Source organism: Mobula birostris, chromosome 12, assembly GCF_030028105.1.
Source record: "Mobula birostris isolate sMobBir1 chromosome 12, sMobBir1.hap1, whole genome shotgun sequence".
NCBI classification, from domain to species: Eukaryota; Metazoa; Chordata; class Chondrichthyes; order Myliobatiformes; family Myliobatidae; genus Mobula; species Mobula birostris.
Window position 1 is genome coordinate 76,836,082 of NC_092381.1, and position 20,108 is coordinate 76,856,189.

Sequence of the window (20,108 nt, forward strand, 5' to 3'; positions counted from 1 at the left end):
AGAGGAGCTCATGGCTGCTGAATGTTGGGACAAAGTTTGAGGAGTCAGGGTATTTATAAAGCTTTGAAATTTGCATCACCTGGCCTTTTCTAACGATGACTGTGAACAAGTCATTGCCCTAACAAGCTAATTAAGGTCTGAGACCTTGGTAAAAATTATCTGAGAGCTCAAATCTTAAAATTCTTAATTTTTATGAAAGCCTCCAACATATTTTAATGCAATAACATACAAAAACTTTAGCCTATTCTCTAGCCATATATACAGTTCCCTGGTACACTCAATGGCCAATTTATTAGCTACACCTAAGTACCTGTTCATTAATGCAAATATCTAATTAGCCAATCATGTGGCAACAACTCAATGCATCAAAGCATGGTCAAGAGATTCAATTGTTCACCCCGAACATCAGAATGGAGAAGAATAGATGAGGTGGTTTGGGTATCTCACAATCTGCTGATCTCTTGGTTCTCAGTGGATCAGAGATTCAACAGGCTCTAAAGGTTACAGAGAATGGTGCAATAAAACAAAAAAAAATCATTCAGTGAGTGGCAATGTGGGTGAAGACCACTGCAGTCAGAGGAACATTGCCAGACTGGTTCAAGTTGACAGGAGGTCAACAGTAACTCAGATAACCATTTGTTGTAACAGTGGTGTGCAGAAGAGCATCTCTGAATGCACTATATGTCAAACCTTGAAGTGGATGGGCAACAGCATCAGAAGACCACAGTCATACATTCCGTGTATGTGCACAATAAATAACTTGTGTACAGTATGATTGATTGACTTGCTAACTGGAGTGTTCTAATTGGGTGCAATGGCCTAAAATTTGCTGGGAACATGGTACTTGACAGTACACAATAATCATGTGTACTTGAATAAACAATCGTTGAGGAAAATACTCACCATATGTTGCAAATTGCTCATAAGTCAATGCAAAATTTTGCAAGTAAGCAGCTTTTTGGTAGTTAGTTGCAGAAATAATGGTGAGGTTAACAACATTTTCAGTATTTCACAAATTGGGAACATAAATGTAGAAATCTGGATGATTTGTCTGAGGAAGACATTGTTTTAGGGTGTGCGGTGGGTTCAAAATTTCGAAGTGAATTTATTATCAGAACACATATATTTCACCATATTAAACCCTGAGATTAGTTTTCTTGCAGGAATGCTCAGTAAATCCAAGAAACATAATTGAATCAATGAAAGGCCATACCCAACAGGATGGACCAAAAACCAACATGCAAAAGACAAAAAACTGTGCAAACCAAAAGAAGAGAAAGAAGAAATAATATTAATAAATAATAAGCTACAAATATCAAGAACTTGAGATGTGAGTCCATAAGTTGTGGAAACAGCTCAGTGATGGGAGGAATGAAGTTAAGTGAAGCTATCCCCACTGGTTCATGAGCCTAAGGGTTGAAGGGTAATAATGAACTGGGTGGTGTGGGCCCTGAGGCTCCTGTATTTTCTTCCTGATGCAGTAGTGAAAAAAGAACAGGTCCTATGTGGTGGGGGTCCTTGACGATGGATGCTGCTTTCCTCCAACAGTGCTCCATGTTGATGTGCTCAGTGCTGGAGAGGGGTTTACCCGTGATAAACTGCGTCACATCCACTACTTTTTATAAGATTTTCAGTTCAAGTGCACTGGTGTTTCCATACCATACAGGAATGCAACCAGTTAGTATACTCTCCACTACACTTCTACAGCAGTTTGTGAATATTTTAGATGTCATGACAAATCTTTGCAAACTTCTAAGAAAGCAGAGGCTTTCTTCATAATTGTACTTACTTGCTAGGCCCAGGACAGATCCTCTGAAATGATAACACCAAGGAATTTAAAGTTGCTGATCCTCTCCATGTCTGATTTCCGGATGTGGACTGACTCATGGACTCTGGTTTCCTCCTCCTGAGGTCACTAATCAGTTCCTCGGTTTTGCTGACATTGACTGAGAGGTTGTTGTGGCACTACTCAGCCAGATTTTCAATCTCCCTCCTATATGCTGATTAGTCATCACCTTTGATTCTTTCTCCCAATGACAATGGTGTAGTCAGTAAACTTAAATATGGCATTGGAACTGTGCTTTGACTTACAGTCTTAAGTATATAGAATGTAGAGCAAGGGGCTAAGCACACAGTCCTGTGGTTCACCTGTGCTGATGGAGAGCTGGAGATGTTGTTCCCAATACGAACTGACTGGCGTCTGCAATTAGGAAACCGAGGATCCAATTGCACGAGGAAGTATAGAAGCCAAGGTCTTGAAGCTTATTGATTAGCTTTGAGGGGATGATGGTATTAAATGCTGAGCAGTAGTCAGTAAAGAACATCCTGATATATGCATCTATGTTGTCCAGATGTTCTATGGTTGAGTGAAGAGCCAAAGAGATGGCATCTGCTGTGGACCTGTTGTTCTGGTAGGCATTGGGAGTGGATCCAAATTACTTCTCAGGGAGCAGTTGATATGTTTTATCACAAACCATGTATGAAATTTTGTTTATTTAAAGTATGGAATGAGATGCCAGGTGTAGTGTTTGAGCAAAGTACATTAACAGTACTTAAAAAAAAAAACACTTGTACAGCTACATGAAAATGGAAGTTTGAGAGCAACATGGACCAAATGTGGGCAAATGGGAGTAACTTAGGTGGGAAACTTGGTTGGCAGGACCTGTTGGGCACCATCAACTTTCTGAATGCTCCATGAACATTACTTCACTCTTCCTCATACTTATTGATGATTCTTTTAAATATAACTCAGAGTAATTTGTTTATGCCTTGCGCTGCACTGCTCCCACATCACAACAGGTTTCACAACATATGTCAGTGATGATAAACCTCTTTCTGATTCTGATTCTATGACTCCAAGTATGTCCGCTGATTTCAAAAATTGGGAATTACTTTGAAAAAATTACTTTCAATTCAACTAACGTTGTTTTCTTTCCTTTAAATTGTTTTTTATATCTGATTGGGTAATAAATTCACTATTTTAACTGAAGGAATCAGTTAGGGAGGTACACACTTGATTGCCTCATAGATTCTAAATGTCCTGTAGAGGGCACCATGCTATTGGAGTGCCTCATTGAAAATAACATGCCAGAGGAGAACGAGTACAGTCTAATAAACTGATGGTGCTCACAGCAACAGTAGACCTACAGCAGTCCTTCTTGACAACAAGTCTCTGGGAATATTGAACCAGGTTATTTAAAGATATTTTGTTTGTATCCTTTGCCTTCACACACCAGGCATGTTACACATCACATAGCGTTGCATGACATGGGTAGAATAATTAGGAAGCTGATATTACATGTGTCACACAACAAATAAATAGCACTGGAAGACTTTGGCAGGTTGAGATGATCACTGCACTCAAACAAATTGGCCATGTTAATCAGTTTGTTCAGATCCTGTTGCTGTTATAAAGTTAGAGGTTCATACAATATCATGTGAGTGTAACATCCAGATGACTTTCTCATGGAAAGCTGTTGTATTTTTAAATATACCATGCCTGTAAATGAAGTGTTAAATCACCGCATTATTCTGCTGTCTTTGGCAACATTTCTTTCTCAAAATAACATGCAGCAAAGTATATAGGGTGTGTTTTGACAGTCATGATTTACAGATATTCATTGTATTTAGTAATAAAATAATTACAGATTTATTATCTTATTACTTTGTTTTTATTACATTTTTATTTGTAGTTCTTTATTTTGTAACAGTCATAAAACTACTCTTTTCCTATGGCATTGGCAGTGACTTCACTTAAGAATAATTATAGAAGGAGCTCTATGAGATGTTCCACTAGTGAGATCTAATATCTTGGTGATGTTACATTGTTTTGTAACTTCATCATTAGCTGGCACTTATTGAAGACAGATTTGCTTTCAATATTTTTAAAGCAAACAGTGAAATATTGCGCAATTGCTTGTGTGCCAAGGAGAAATTTTGTTGTTCATTGAACATAGATATGAATTTGCGTGTTAATACTTCTGGGGATAAAATTATGCATGTTTGTTCTATTGTACTGTACATAAATTTGGCAGAATTGCGATAGTTTATGAAGATATAGTTGTTTACAGAGCAGTTGCACTTTACATACTGGTGCATATTCTACCACCACTTTTATGGCCATTGAAATAAAACTCTGAGATTGCTGCAATTAGCTAAGTCTATTAACCTGTCAGCAGCAACTGTTATAATTCTTGGGTTGATGGTAGTGGCCAATGGTTCCTTGTAGTTCTTCAGCTTTGGTGAAAGTTACCCAGCACCAGTTTTGAAATGTGAAGAAGTTTATTGGAGTTATCCTCTAGTGCTATAAATAATTCACTTCTGTGCATCACTGATTGCATTGCAGGGGGAGAAACACCCTCTCCAGATTTATACATTGGTTCAACTTTTAATTTAGAGGTATTTGGCATAGGCACTTCATTGTGATTCAGAATCTAAAAAATGATGTTAGGAGTGAATGTGTGCTGTGAACACCAGAAGGATATTACTCCCTTAGACACTAGTGGTACAAGTTTCCTTTTACTAAGAGCCTTAACTATATTTGATGCCTGTGCTTGCAGGGTTTTATAGTACCCTCACATTCACCTAAAATTGATGGTATTCAGTTTTGCAGATACAGAACTGGGGTAATCATCATCCACAGAACCACTTGGCTGTGCATTACATAGACTGGAGTGGGTGCTTAAAAGCAAAGGAGTTTAGTCTCTTTTGTCAGAGTATCCTATGATTGGAAAATGTTGTTCAGGAAACCAGCTCCACCAAGTGCAGTGTTCAGTGTTGATAATTCAATTTAGTTACATAATTATCTTCTCCTCACCTGAGTGATTAGCTTTGTTTAGATTTTTTTTTGCATTTCTGGATAGTTAATTGCTTATGGGAGATGGAATATTTTTGGCTATTGTTGTGAATGCACACTGACAGAATAAAGGCAAGTTCAGCTGCATGTGTTGAGAGCTTTGACAAATAACACAGAATAACAAATATATCATGGCAAAATGCTGATGTTTGAAATAATAGTGTAAATGTGCTAAGACACACTTCTTTCTTTCTTGTACAAGTAAATAATTCAACTGCTTAATCTAATTTATAGCATAGCAAAGTGGTCAGTTTTTTAATTGATTATTTGAGAACAGATCGTTGTCATTGAAGTTAAAGTCAGACAATTGTCACAGCATGTAAGACATCTGTGCACACTGATGGTGCAACTTTGCAATGACGATATGAAAGATTAATTAGTGCATTTGTTTTGTGGTTCAGTGTAAAGCATTTTTATTATTTGTTTAGAACAGGTCATAAATTTGATCAGTTGTGCAACTGCATGGAAAATTATTTTAAAGCTGTGTCTCCATTTACATTTTGTGGATGGATGAAAGTCACGTGCAAATTGCCATGAAGAGCCTTGATTTTCAGTATTAGTGTTTACATTTCTGCCCTCTTCTTGTCGTTTGTGGAATCCGTTTTATATGGTATGTTACTAATGTTCATTTTTTTGTTTACTGCGTGTTTTCATTGGACATTTTGGAGCTCAAGCTACATCTGATGTCCAGCAATTTTTGTAAATGAACTTCCTTGCACATGTTAGGGGTTTGCGGAGGCACTTCAAATGTGGGCTCTCACACTGCTGCCTATAATGACATACAGGATGTCTTGGGGCCCATTGGTTCAAAGCCACAGTATGTGTCTTGCCTCATAAACTAACACCTTTTTATTTTCACAGAGCTACGCGCCCACATAAAAATACTGAAGGTCATGTTTGGCTTGAATGAAGTAGTAGATCATCTCTGGTATATGTATTGTTAAATATATAATGTGATTTCTTTTCCCGCCCAATTTTAGGTGTGAACTAGTTTTCTAATTCCAGAGGAGTTGAAATTGGGATTTCATGTTGGCGAATTTTGGCTGTACTACTTAAATCTTCATTGCTTGTGGAGCAAAAACTTTTATCAATGCTCTGCTTCTTTGGAACCACAGAGTTTTTTTTTGTGTCGGTATGTGTGATTTAAAAAGAAAAGAATGAAGGCAGTCCCTTTTCTAAGTATTATTGATATAATGGCTAGAACCTGTTAGCAGTGGGAAACAACCCTGCTCGTCACGATCCTTTGTGATAAATGCAGACTTCCCTTATCTAGATGTATCTATGTTGACTTGCTGCTGAAGCTACTCTGATTCAAAATGGTGAACCCCTAAACAGCAATAGGAGCTTGGCATTACATTGGGGTGAGCAACATCTATCCCCATGCTGCAGAACAGGACTAAATTGAACCTTACGGAAGGAACGTTTGACGTTCCTCCCCTATGGAAGCACTGAGTGGGCAAGCAACATCATTGGAGACAGTAATGAGTTTGATATTTCTGATCAATGACCCATCATTACATTGGTGAACATAAGCGTATTTTATTTTACAGATAGGGGTAGAGGTAGAGGAAAGTGAGTAAATATCTTTAGGATGCAGATAAATTTATCAAAGTGACTTTGGCAATGATATTGCAATAACAGTTTTGGTCTGCAACCTCTGATAGACATTCCTTCATTTTCTGCCATTTTTTCCTTCTGAAACTTCTAAACATGTTTGTTTTGAAATCTGTGGAAAGAAACATGACCTGAGTTTCGTTCCCTCCTGATGCTGCTTGATCTATAGAGTGCTTCTAAACATTCTTGGGCCCCTTGGCTTGGACAACTGTCAAAGCCGTCAGTGACTTGGAATTTTTCTGAAATTTAGAAGTATTCAAAGGTTATGGAGAATGATTAAAATTCAATTGAAGAATTTTTCAAGTTTTAAATATGGCAATAATTTAAAAGCAAATGCAATGTGCTTCTAAATATTCAGAAAAAATATCTTTTATTATCCTGTACCCACCGTGATCCCTTGTAACAACTGCTATCCATCAACTCAAATAGACGTGATGTTCCTACTCCAATCAAATGCAGATCCTGTGGTCTGGAGGACTCCTGCAAGTTTATGCCCTGCCATCGCATCTTTCCACTGCAAGTGGAGTTTGATGCCAACACACAATACAGAATCACTAGCAAAGAGCAGTCAGAGAATTCAGGAGGCGTGCGTTCACTCAGTATTCCTGTATTTCATGGTGATTGAAGTGAGAAATGTGGGCAGTTTTAGTTGCAACTGCAGGCATTTCCCAGTAAATTTCTGGCCATGACAGGCACATTTGATTTGGTCTATGACGATCAAAGGCTGCGGCTTGTTCTGTACTATATTATGGTTCTCTATAAGATATATTTATAGAACAGCCTGCAAATTCACATTTAAGCTTTTACATTTTACTGAAAATTAGAATTTTTGTAATTAAATCATCTTTGCTCTAAAATACAGAACAAGTTGTTCTTTGTTTTATTAATATACCTGAAGCAACTTGAATAAAAGATGTTAAATACAAAGGAGTTGTGCTGTAAGTAGAAATGTAGACATACTGTGCAGTGATTTTTGGAAGACTGCTTCAGTATTTGCCTGAAAAGTTGAAACTAGCAACTGTTTTAATATTAATGTAGTCTGACTGTGCCAGGTTTTATTCCCTCACAGCTGATTAATACTGTCTGTCAATTATTTACAGATCCAGTGGTTGCTTGGAAGTTCCCAGAGGACTTCAGAGACCAGGTTTGAAACATGATTAACTTTTTCATAATATAATAGTTTTTCCTAGGTAGCTATGACAAGGCAGAGATGAATGAAGTCACTGAACTGATCTCTCAGATGTAACCTAAAGCAATTATAGCAGATAGAGCAATATTTAAAAAAAATGTTTTGTTTGATTAATGACAGGTGCCTTATTTTAATATTGATTTCATTGCTTTGTAGTGCAATTCTTTTCTCATGTGCTTTAATTTCTTTCCAAGCATGCATCCCTCCCACGGCCATAATTTTGGTTGGTGGACAAGTAAGAGAAGTTGTGATGGATCTCCAGAATATTATATCGTAATTCTAATTGGAGTAATTTTTTAAAGTTATTGTCAGCAGCAGAACTAAAAAAGGTTGATCACATCTATTGACCGGTGACATTGGGATAGATCAGGAGCAAGCCATTCAGCCCTCTGAACCTTTTCCACCTTTGGGTTAAATCATAACTGAATCTTAACTCCATCTTTCCACATCATTTTCATCTCCCTGAATATCCTCAACCAACTAAAAGATTTATTAGTTATGACAACACACACAAAATGCTGGAGGAACTTGGCAGGTCAGGCAACATCTATGGAAATGAATAAACAGTTGATGTTTTGGGCTGAAACTCTTCTTCAGGACATTTACAATTCACTTTACATTTACATTACAATTCACTTATCCTCAGGAAGATGACAACTTTGCTCCTAACTACTCTTTTGAGAAGCTCTGAAAACTTATTGATAATCACCAGAAGGATAGTGTTACATTCTGTGTGCAGGGTTGAGTTTATTGTATTTGGGTTTGGTTCAGATTCATTCTATTCAATTTTATAATGGCTTGGTGCAGGGAATGAACCACAGCATTATGGTTCTAGAACAGGGGTTCCCGACCTTTTTTATGTCATGAACCAATACCATAAAGCAAGGGGTTCGTGGACCCCAGGTTGGGAACCCCTTTTCTAGAGTTCCATATCTCCCAGATTTCTTTCCTCAAAGCAATTAGTGAATCAGATGGATTTTGCCTTAATCTATAAACTTCATGATCATCATAGACTATTTTTCTCTATTTGAACTACTTTATTTAATGACTTGGAATTTCCCAAGTGCAGTGGTATAATTTGAACTTTTGTCCCGATGTTGGTGCTGGGTGCACAGCTTTTCTGGGGATCCTAGAGGCTTTAACAATTGATGCTATTGTTAAAAATGCCACAAAAAAGTGAACAGGAGTTGAAGATGCACTCATCAGGCTATCAACAAATATAAGCAAATCTGCATGTTTACCTCGGTATAAACACCCAGATCATCTTTCAAATAAACACTGAACTACTTTAGTTACCATTTTGCCTTACAATACTGAGAGTAATCTTGAAAACAAAATTAATTTTGAAATGTTCACCTGCGTGATTAATCTGTTAAATTTTAAAAAACTGCTAAAATTCTCCTGCATCTGCTCCTGCTCTTTCCCACTCTACCAGGAAACAATGTTCTGTTAGGGTCCAAGCTCTCCATAATAATGTAAATTGTACTTGTAACTCTTCAACCTTAACTATGCACAAGCAAGATGGTGTCCTCATAGTGTAACTATGGTGAAGTTTCTTCAATGGTTGGTAAAGCTGAAATGTAGACTGAAGCGTAGTAAATGACAATTTGAGCTGCATGTATCCCTAAGCTCCACTGGCTTGCTTTATTCGTGAGAATTATATTTGAAAGATGCTTATAAAATGCATTTCCCTACTTCAGGACATCTCATAGCATTTTGCGGCCAATTCAGTCATTCAAAAATGTAATCATTCGTGTAATAAGGAAGCATATTATTTTTGTCCAAAACTTCCCGTTCTTATTCTTTCGCTCTCAACCACTGTTATATTTCAGTTCTAGATTTTTTTTTGCCACCGTCTCTATTTGACGAGTTCCTCTATTTAAAAGTTGCCTTATCTTTTTTGTTCCCCACATGTCAACATTCCCGTTGCTATCCATAGCCTGGTAAAGTGCACTTGTGTTTCATCTCTTCTGACTGAGCTCTGCAGAAATGCTATTTGTTTTGGAACCATGGTTGAAAATTAGATCTATTATTTATGAAGAATGCAAATCAAGGTGAAAGATGCATTTCGGAGAGAGCTTTTTTGCCAAATTCAACTCACTTAGTGTAATTGCATGATATAAATGAAATGCCATTCCTTGATCAGCTTTTTTCTGAAAGATTTTGATATGTTAAGCCTAAGCTTGTGCAAGAAATCAAACTTGTATTTCCAAGGGTGCTTTTGGACAATGAACACCACAAGCAAATGTGACTATTAAGCAACAGAGTCATAGATTGAGGGGAATGACCAAAACCTTTGCAAAAAGATGTTATTGTGCAAAATTTCCAAAATTAGATGAACTGAGCTCTGCCCATAGAAAATAAGGCCGAAAGAACTTAGACAGATGGGGTGAAGTGAACAGTGAATATTCAGAGGAATATTTTGATGAAGATGCCTTTGAGAACAAGAAGCTGTGGCTCTTAACTGAAAATAGTATTCATGATAAGTGACTCAAAGTGTAAGAATAACAATGCTACGTTTTGGGCACAGCGTTTGTGAAGAATGGGAATTGAAACATGGAAGAAGGATATTGCCAATATTTTGAACAAAATCCAGACTGCAAAAGGAAGCAACTGATACATTAAATTTTGATTCCAAGAGACAGCCAAAACTTTTGGATGCCTCGCCTTACGACTTAGAATTGAACAAAACTTTTTCTCAGTTACAAACTGCTACACCACAGCAGCAACACAGACTTTGAACTCTGCTACATACTTGGGAAGCTTCAGAATGTGTTCCAATCAATGCCAAGTTAATATCTGACAATGCATTTGAAACCATCCTACGTATATTGCAAAGAAAAATGTTTATGGCAGCGAGTGAAGAAGAAGACAAGGAGGAAGAGTGGAAGTAGAACTGGTGCTCAACTATTTGGTTTTTTTTACAAATTTGTCCACCTCTAAAAATTTTCCAGGGTTAGCAAGAATGTATGTAATTCAGCAATTGGGCAGGCAACAGTGTTGTGGAGACTCAAGTGGTTTCAGGGTGACTTGTTGTTTGCTGAAGGGTCTAGTCGGGTCTGTACTGCATGAATGTGAAGTTAATGTCAGTAGGTGAAAGTATTGATACTGGTTTTACTGCTGATCATTTGAAGGCATTTGAGCCCTGGACATCTGATGGAAAAATGCAAGTCACTGTTTTATGGAGATTAAAGCAAATGCTGGCAAGAGAGAGCTCTATGAAAATGAGTGAACTGATAACATTACCAGCAGCAGTCTGCAGCTGAGCTGGAGTCAACTAAGTAATCTTAATGAGCTGATACTCTAGGACAGGAAACAATATTTGCTGTATGTGGAGAGGTGGAAGTTGAGCCATTAGATGGAAATTATGCTGAACTGGATAATGATGTAGCCAATTAGAGATCTCCCAAAATATAAAATGAACACCTGACCTGGCCATGACCTGAGTCTGAGGACTTATTACACAATAGGGTGTCACTTGCAAAAAAGGAGTAGAGAGACTTTACACACTTGATCAAGAACAGTGAACTTGTGGTGATATTGTGCAAGGCATCCTGAATTGAATGAAAAACAGCATGACTCAAGGCAAACCTAAATAATGACCATGGTGTTTGTATCCTCTTTAGCCATTGGGGAGGTCTCAGAGGACTGCTAATATCTGTTTAAGAAGGGCAATGGGCACAAAACAGGAAATTGCACTATAGATTTCACGATCTTCTAAAGGACTCAGTGTACTTAACTCTCAAGCTAGCAGGTACAGCACCTTTAAGTGGATGAAGGTTCATTGCCTTGGTAGAAGTGAGGCAGAAGTGGGGGAAACGCCAAACCAGAAGAATGGGACACCCTTTACTCACCGTCTTGCTAGCAAATGTGTAGTTGCTGGAGAACAAAATTGAGGAGCTGAGGGCAAGATTGCTGTATCGTAGGGTCATGAGAGATTGTTGTGTTCCATGTTTGACCGAGCTGTGGCTTACACCCAGGACACCAGATATGGCAATCAGACCTGAAGGCTTCTCGATTCACAGGGTGGACTGAACTGCTGATTTGGAAAAGGCAAAAGGTGGAGGTGTGTGTTTCATGATAAACTTTCGGTAGTGCTCCATTGTGGTGGTTCTCAAATCTATCCATTCTATTAATCTAGGAAGTTCTCATCTGTGATATTCACCAGAGTTTACATACTACCAGTGGCTGACTACTATCAAACGCTTGAAATACTGCAAGATGCTGTCTCCAAACAAGAAATAATCCATCCCGATGCATTTCTAATCAACCAGGCTTATTTGAAGAAATCCCTGCCCAATTACCATCAGCATATAACCTGTATCACCAGAGTTCCCAGCATGCTAGACCATTATTATACTAAAATGAGGAATGCCTACAATTCCATGCCCAGAACATATTTTGGAAAATCTGATGACTTGGCTGTCCTTCTACCTGCTTAAAGGTAGAGGCTGAAGAGCAGAGCAACAGAGATTAGGACAACAAACAGATGGTCGCGGAAGGCAGAGGAGCGGTTACAGGATTGCTTCGAGTCGGTGGACTGGGTCGTGTTCAATGACTTATCTGTGGATCTGAGTGAGTACACCGTGGTTGTCACAGATTTTATAAAAACAGTTGTAGATGAATGTGTCTCCACAAAATAATTCAAGTCTTCCTCAACGAGAAGCCGTGGGTGAACCATGAGTTCCGCAATTTGCTGGGAGCCAGATCAGAGACATTCAAGTCTAGTGACCAAGAAAGTTACAAGAATGCCAGGTACGATCTCCAGAAAGCCATCTCACAGATGAAGTGGCAATTCCGGACTAAACTTGGATCAATGAAGGATCTTTGATAGTTGTGGCAGGGCTTGAATGCTGTCACCTCTTATAAAGTAAAATCAAACGACATAGGCAACCACAGGGCTTTGCTTCCAGATGAGCTTAATGCCTTCTGTGCTCACTTTGACTGTCAAAACGTGGAGGAACAACCGTGAACTCCCAGAGCCGCTGATGCTCTGTAATTTCAGTCTCTGCGATCAACGTGCGAACAGCCTTCAGGAAGCATCCTGGCCACGAAAAGCATCCAACCCAGACTGGGTACCTGGCCAACTACTAAAGACTTGTGCTGTTCAACTGGGTGGAGTATTGATTAAGATCTTTAATCACTCGCTTCGGCACGCTGAGGTACCCACCTAATTCAAGCAGGCTTCACTTGTGCCAGCGCCTAAGAAGAACGTGGTAACCTGCCTCAGTGATAATTGTCCAGTAGCACTTATGTCCAAAGTGATGAAGTGGTTTGAGATGTTATTGATGAAGCATATCAACTACTGGCTGAGAAGTGACTTGGATTCACTCCAATTTGCCTACTGGTGCAACAGATCCACAGCAGATGTCATCTCTTTGGCTCTTCTCTCAACCCTGGAACATCTGGACAGCAAAAATACATACATCAGGATGCTCTTTGTCAACTACATCTTGGCATTCAATGCCATCATCCTGTTAAAACTAATCAATAAGCTCCAACACCTTGGCCTCAATACCTCCCTACGCAATTGGATCCTCAGTTTCTTCCCTTCCAGACCCAAATAAGTTTAGATTGACAAGAACATCTCACAATCTCCATCAGTACAGGTGCACCACAAGGCCGTGTGCTTATGCGCCTGCTCTACTTGCTTTACACTTAGTAAGTGTGGCTAAGCACTAGTCCAACACCATATTCAGGCTTACTGATGACTGCACTGTCGTAGGCCGAATCAAAGGTGGTGACGAATCAGCTTATAGGAGGGAGATTGAAAATCTGTCTGAGTGGTGCCACGACAACAACCTGTTACTCAGCAAGGCTAAGGAGCTGATTATTGACTTCAGGAGGTGGATATGAGAAGTCTATGAGTCAGTCCTCACCGGAGGATCAGAGGCGGGGAAGGTCAGCGACTTTAAATTCCTCAGTGTTATTACAGAGGACCTGTCCTGGGCCCAGCACATAAGTGCAATTTTGAAGAAAGCACGGCAGCACCTCTGCTTCCTTAGGAGTTTGTGAAGATTTGGCATGATATCTAAAAGTCTGACAAACTTTTTTAGATGTGTAGTAGAGTGAATATTGATTGGCTGCATTACTGCCTGGTATGGAAACACCAATGCCCTTGAGCAGAAAGTCATCCAGAAAGTAATAGGTAAAACCCAGTCCATCACGAGTAAAACCCTCCCCACATTGAGCACACCTACATGGAGCGCTGTTGCTGGAAAGCAACATCCATCATCAAAGGTTAAACACCTTAGTTGATGTAGTCTTTCACTGATTCTGTTATGCTTATTATTTTATTATGGATTTATTGAGGATGCCCCAAGAAAATGAATCTCTGGGTTGTATATGGTGACATATATGTATTTGATAATAAATTTACTTTGAACTTTGAAATTATAGAGTCACGAGGTTGCAGATACTGGAATCTGGAGCAACACACGAAGTGCTGAAGTAACTCAGCAATTCAGGTTGAGACCCTTCATCTTCTCTGGAATAGGCTGTTGTGGAATGGTGTGCAGTATATAAAAGTAAAAAAAGAATAGATATACTCAGTGGCCACTTTATTATGTGCACCTGATCATTAATGCAAATATCGAATTCGCCAATCATGTGGCAACAACTCAAAACATGAAAGCATGCAGACATGGTCAAGCGGTTCAGTTGTTGTTTAGATCAAACATTCAGAATGGGGAAGAAATGTGATCTAAGTGGAATGATTATTGGTGCCAGATCCACATGGGGTGTTTTGGGCATCTCAGAAACTGCTGATCTCCTGAGATTTTCACACACGGGTCTCTAGTGTTTACAGAGAATGGTGCGTAGCCATGTTCTGTGGTGAAATTGCCGTGTTAATGTGAGAGGTCAGTGGAGAATAGCCAAACTGGTTCAAGCTGTCAGAAAGTCAACAGTAACTCAAATAAACATGCATTACAGGAGTGGTGTGCGGAAGAGTATCTCTGAATGTACAACACATTGAACCTTGAAGTGGATGGGCTGCAGCAGCAGAAAACCACCAGGTTCTATTTCTGTACCTAATAAAGTTGCTGCTGAGTATAGGATTGATAGTCTTTCTCTCAGGATCCAGATGAGGCATCTTGACCCGTAACTTCGACTGTTCATTTCCCATCGTAGATGCTGCCTGACCTTGCTGAGTTCTTCCAGAGCTTTGTGTGTTGGTCAAAGAAATTAGAGGCAAGCTGAGCTTTAGCATGGCGTAGTGGGCTGGAAAAGCTCGCTGGGCCATCTACTCTGAAATTACGCTTTTTTACAATATATGCTTGTTAGTTTTCTTTATGATTTCAGATATTGAACTTTGCATTGATTGGAATGCATTCTGAAGCTTCCTAGCTACTTCGCAGAGAATTTGTAGTCTGAGTTGGTTCTGCGGTGTGGCATTTTGTAATTGCGAAAACATTGTATATATTTCTAAATGGTAAGGCAGGGCATCCTAAAGGTTTGGCTGTGTCTTGGAATTGAAAGATAATCTGATTATTTCTTCCCTTTGCAATCTGGATGTTCTGTTCTAAGCTCTGAATCAGTTTTAGCCTCGTGCTTGTATGAACTAACCTCTGTCAGTATCTGCAAAAATCAAGCATACTCTTGTACAAAACAATGTTGGATGAAATCAGCAGATCAGTCAGCATCGGTGACAGCAAAGAGACCAACATTTTACCAACACAAATGTTGCTTGACCAGATGAGTTCTTCTAGCATTTTCTTTTGTTTACAGTTTCCTATATCTGCAGTTGCTTGTGACTTAAGGGTGTTCTTGTCCTAGTTTATTATACTCTTATTTTGCACGAAGACTCAGCTTATTAGTCTCCTTATTTTGGGTACAGTTCTCTTGTCCAAGGATGCCATTAAAATATGACTTTGTTTTATCTTTTGAGCTTAAACATCCCATTTCCGTACTGAGCTCAAATGGGCTCCTGATTATTCAATTCATCAGAACGTGAAGGGTTTTCTGTCCAGTACGCTGAGCAAAGTTGAATGGTTTATTTGCAATCTATAAATCATAATGTCTTTTACTCTTCACTTCGTCATCTATCTGAACAAATAATTCGTAAAAAGTTTTGTCATTAATGCTACTTTCATGTAACCACTTAAGAAAAGGCTACTGAATATTTGATTGTATGGTTGGCCTGTTGTAGGTTTGAATCTTGTTCGGGATACTATTATTATTTACTGAGGATTAGGAATAAAATAGAATTTGATGTTCCTTTTGTGTTTTAGTAACTGTGAAGAGTGTTTTCTTTATGTGCGAGGCCTCAAGTGTCATTTGAGGCATCTCTGGTCCAATTCTGTGACTCGCTTTATCAAGGTAGAGGAAAGGGTTAACTGGAAGTAGGTGGAAAAACAGCTAAATAAATAAACGAATGAAAGCATTCCTTGGATGAGATTACACTTTATGAGGATTTGTGTACAGATGGCTTGGCCTCTAGTTCAACAGCATAAAAGACCTATTCAGTTTGCTCATGATTAGGATTATGGTTTTTTTAATGTTTTTGTTGGGTTACTGCAATAGTCAAAGAATTCGAAGTTAGCCAGCATATGGCAGCAGAAACCCTCAGTACCGCTGGCTCTTTTGTTTGTCTCGTTATTGTTGCAGGGCTTAATGACAGTTGTAGGCCATAGTTTGGGGCAAAAGGGTTAGTCCACCCCAGGGAGGTGAAGGAGCAGCAGAATTGTGGATTATGGAAATATGAATTGATTGAATAAGAATACTGCTGCAGTAGAATGGGATTCAAAGGAAACAGACTGGGAGCTGGCAGCAATACTGGAATATGATGTGAAAATGACTGGTATAATACTGTGAAGTCTTGGTCATTCACAGCTGCTGTCATTGGGAGCAAAAGCATATATTTAGCTCATCAGTATAAAAAAGGCTTAAAGGGACGATAGAGTAGACAGATGGAAGTGAATTTATTCCCTTTAGTCTTTTTTTATGCAGCTACTATAGTAGGTACATATTTGATTTTTTTGTTGCACTGATTCAGATCTCTTGCATTTCTGACACCTTAAGTATTAAATCTAATCAAGGCATCAGTAAATAATTGTGTATGCTTGAAGAATTTCTCCATTCCGGCTTTTGTGTCTGTGTGTTTTACTAAATGTTAATCAACAATTTTTTATTAAACTATCTTTAAGTTTACCTCCAGCAAGGACTGTAAAATCAGCACCATACTGTAGTTTGCATAAATAGACTTGGGTGATTCTTTTTCAACCTTGTCAGTTAATGCAGATGTTTTGATATACTCTAGTTTTGGTGAACAAAACCCATCTAGCAGCCACTGTTGGCCATCAGATACATTTTAATGTGGAATAGGCATATATAATTGTGAATTGTATATATGGGAGCAAAAATGAACGCCAAAAATTATGGTTGAAACTGATGAGGTGGTCTGATGAGACCTGTCTTTAGGAATGATCTCAGTATCACTGGCCATCATGCTAATGCTGCTTTAGTCTAAAAGAAGATAAAGGATTAGATCTCGCTGCAAGTTATTTTTGCCAAAGAACTATTTTTCAAAATTAAACTTCTTTATATCTAAGGAGATTATTATTTTTGAAGTCATTTCTTTTTCCTCTCCATCATTTGGAGCTGGTCAGGTCAAAGTTCAGTGGACACCAGCTCCCTTTTGGCATCTTACTAGAGTATAGATTTGAGGATTTCCACAAAGGATCAAATCAAGTAGCCTGTTAGACATTTCCTACACACATGCAATGAGTTTTTTTAAAATCGCAATTTAAATGTTAATTATCTATCCTGATGCTAAGTATAGTCCAGTCAAAGGTAGTAAAACAAACCAAAAATAGATTAATGGGCGTAAATTCCCCCTTGACCCCCTTTAGATGATCAAAACTTGTAGCTGGGGAAAAGAACCACTTCCCAACATCTGATCACAAACAAGAGATGCCAGAAATCCAGGCAACACACACAAAATGCTGGAGGAACTTTTGTCCTGAATTCATTTTGAATCATAGAGTCACACAATATGAAACAGAGCACTTGACCCACTGTGATTGCACTGTTGTTGAACCTGTACTGATCCTTTTTTCCAGTACATTATGTAATAATGTGTCGTGCTTATCTAATTCTAACTCAAATCCCAAACTCCCATCTAAATCTCCTACCTCCAGTTCTAGGCCGGGGGGGGGGGGGGTAAAGTTTCTCAATATCTGCCCTATCTATGCCCCTCACAATTGCAATGCACTCAGCACCCTGATTCACTCTTGCTATTGCACTACAGATTTGAATGGAAATATTTGTAGATCTATGCTTCCAAATGTCCATAACTTTGTCTTCCCAGTGGCATTGGCACATTTTGGAGAAGACATAAATCTGTGAAATGTTTTCACTGCCCACGTGCCGAATACTATACGTGAGCAATGAAACCACTTCACAGATTTGCATCTTCTCAAAAATGAGGTCAACAATTACATTTACCGAACTAACCCACAGGTAACTTGAATTATTGTACTGGGAACAACACACACAAAATGCTGGAGGAACTCAGCAGGCCAGGCAGCATCTATGGAAAAGAGTTAACAGTCGATATTTTCGGCTGAGACCCTTCATCAGATGCATTCTTGCCTAAAGTTAGATATCATCTCCATACTGGTAGGTTTTTCAGCACCTACACTTGAGTAATTAATAAAAAATAATGATTAGAACTGGGAGCCTCAGGACATCAGAGGTGGCTGGTCTGTAAGCGGACCACAATCCATTTATACCCTTTTGCTGTTTGATGGCTTCAGGCCAATTCTCAATATCACAGTTAGATTGCTACCAGTACGAAAGGCTTTAATCTCATTGAGCAGCTCAGTGGTTCGAACCATTCCCCTTCCTCCCACCACACTCTGCACAGACCTACTCTCAGGATGGCCAGTCTCAATTATTATGTTCTACTGGGGTAGCTGAGCCAGCACAGTGCAATCAGACTTGTGACTTCTCTGGTCTTTTTGCTCAGTTGGACATCACCTATTTTCTTTAGCTGGACATTTTGAAGGCTTATCAAGTCCTGTCCTCCTTTGAACTCCTATGTAGTATAATTTAGCCTCTGCCACAATGATGTAATTGTTTCAGAGAGTTTTTAAAAAGTACTTCCAGTTCCCCATTGGTAATCAAGTAGGATTTCCAGAATATGTATACCCCATCTCAAAGCAGGTGGTCCAACATTGCTCTTTGAGAAAATCATTATACACCATGGAGCATTTCATCATTGCAACGTTCACTTCGTGGAGCTTTTCTTCTTATGATGGAGTCGATAGAGGGAGAGGAGTTTTCTGGAGAATTTGTACGCAAGATTGCCCAGAATTTGTACACAAGATTTGTATGCAATTGGGTGTGATCTCAGTGCTTCGGGCATTTTCTCAGATATGTGTGATTTTAGCTTGAAGCATTAATTCAAGATTTTTCTGTTGTTTAAAGAAAAATATCAGCATGAGATGAATGGAGCTCTTGCCAGCCAAACCACCTGCGGCATCTAACCAGTGCTGTTGCGTGCTTGTAAATTGCTTAGAAGCTGTGGGATTCTCAAAGGACTTTACTTCACAGTATGCACTTTTAGACACTGAAAGAGATGAAAATTGCTATAATCATATGTAAAGTTGGTGTACATGCTAATAAAACTGTTACTTCTTGTGGAGTCAGTTAGGAATTAATAGTATCCCCCAAGGAATTCACAATATTAAAAAATGTTTAGTTGCGCTTTGCAAAGGCTGTGGCTTCTGCATTTGGCATAATATTTGAAGTAGCTTTATGCACCATTAAAGTGTCTGGAAGTATTAAAGTGTCTCTAACTAGGTTGTTTTGAATTTTCAAGACATTTTCAGTGTCAAAAGAAAACTGGAGTGGGACATTGTTTCAAACATGAAAATTCTCAAGCACTGAGGAAAAAGATTTGTTGAGGCAATCCCTTTCTCTTCAATGATAGTGGGGCCCAACCTGCGAGTGTAATCGATCTCTGCTTCTAAGACTCCCCCTCCCCCCACCACCGCCCCCACTTCCCCCCACCATCAGAGATAAATACCGTGCCTGTAAAAGCAGGCCAGAGCTTGGGTATCAATACCTGACACCCCAAAAGCCTAGCTACCAGATGGCATGTCAGTCATATGATGGAATACCCTCCATTTGCCGGTTTGAGTAGCTACTACAATATTCAAAAAACTCAAAAATATACCGAAGATTAAGTGCACTTCATCATCCACTTGAAATATTCATTCCTTCTACTGCCAGAAAACAGTAATTACAAATGTCCCATCAGCAAAAGTTAGTCGACAACATCTTCTCAACTCATGAGAACAAGAGCCCTAGGCTTACAGGAATACTTTTTTCTGTAGGTTCTCCTCAGAGCTGCACAGTCTCCTGAGTTGGCGATCTGTCAATGTTTCTTCATTGTAACAGGATTTAAGCATTTCAAGAAGTACTTATCAGCACATTCTGAGTGGC

General features: G+C 39.0%; 1 protein-coding gene across 2 annotated transcripts in view; it reads left to right on the plus strand.

Annotated features, from left to right (window-relative positions):
* Positions 1-20,108, plus strand: part of dennd1b (DENN/MADD domain containing 1B) — a 333,534-nt gene that overhangs the window by 106,491 nt on the left and 206,935 nt on the right. For both annotated transcript variants that reach the window (XM_072274177.1, XM_072274178.1), the window contains exon 3: positions 7,570-7,613. In XM_072274177.1, coding sequence (XP_072130278.1) covers positions 7,570-7,613 — 44 coding nt within the window. The remainder of the gene's footprint in view (positions 1-7,569; positions 7,614-20,108) is intronic.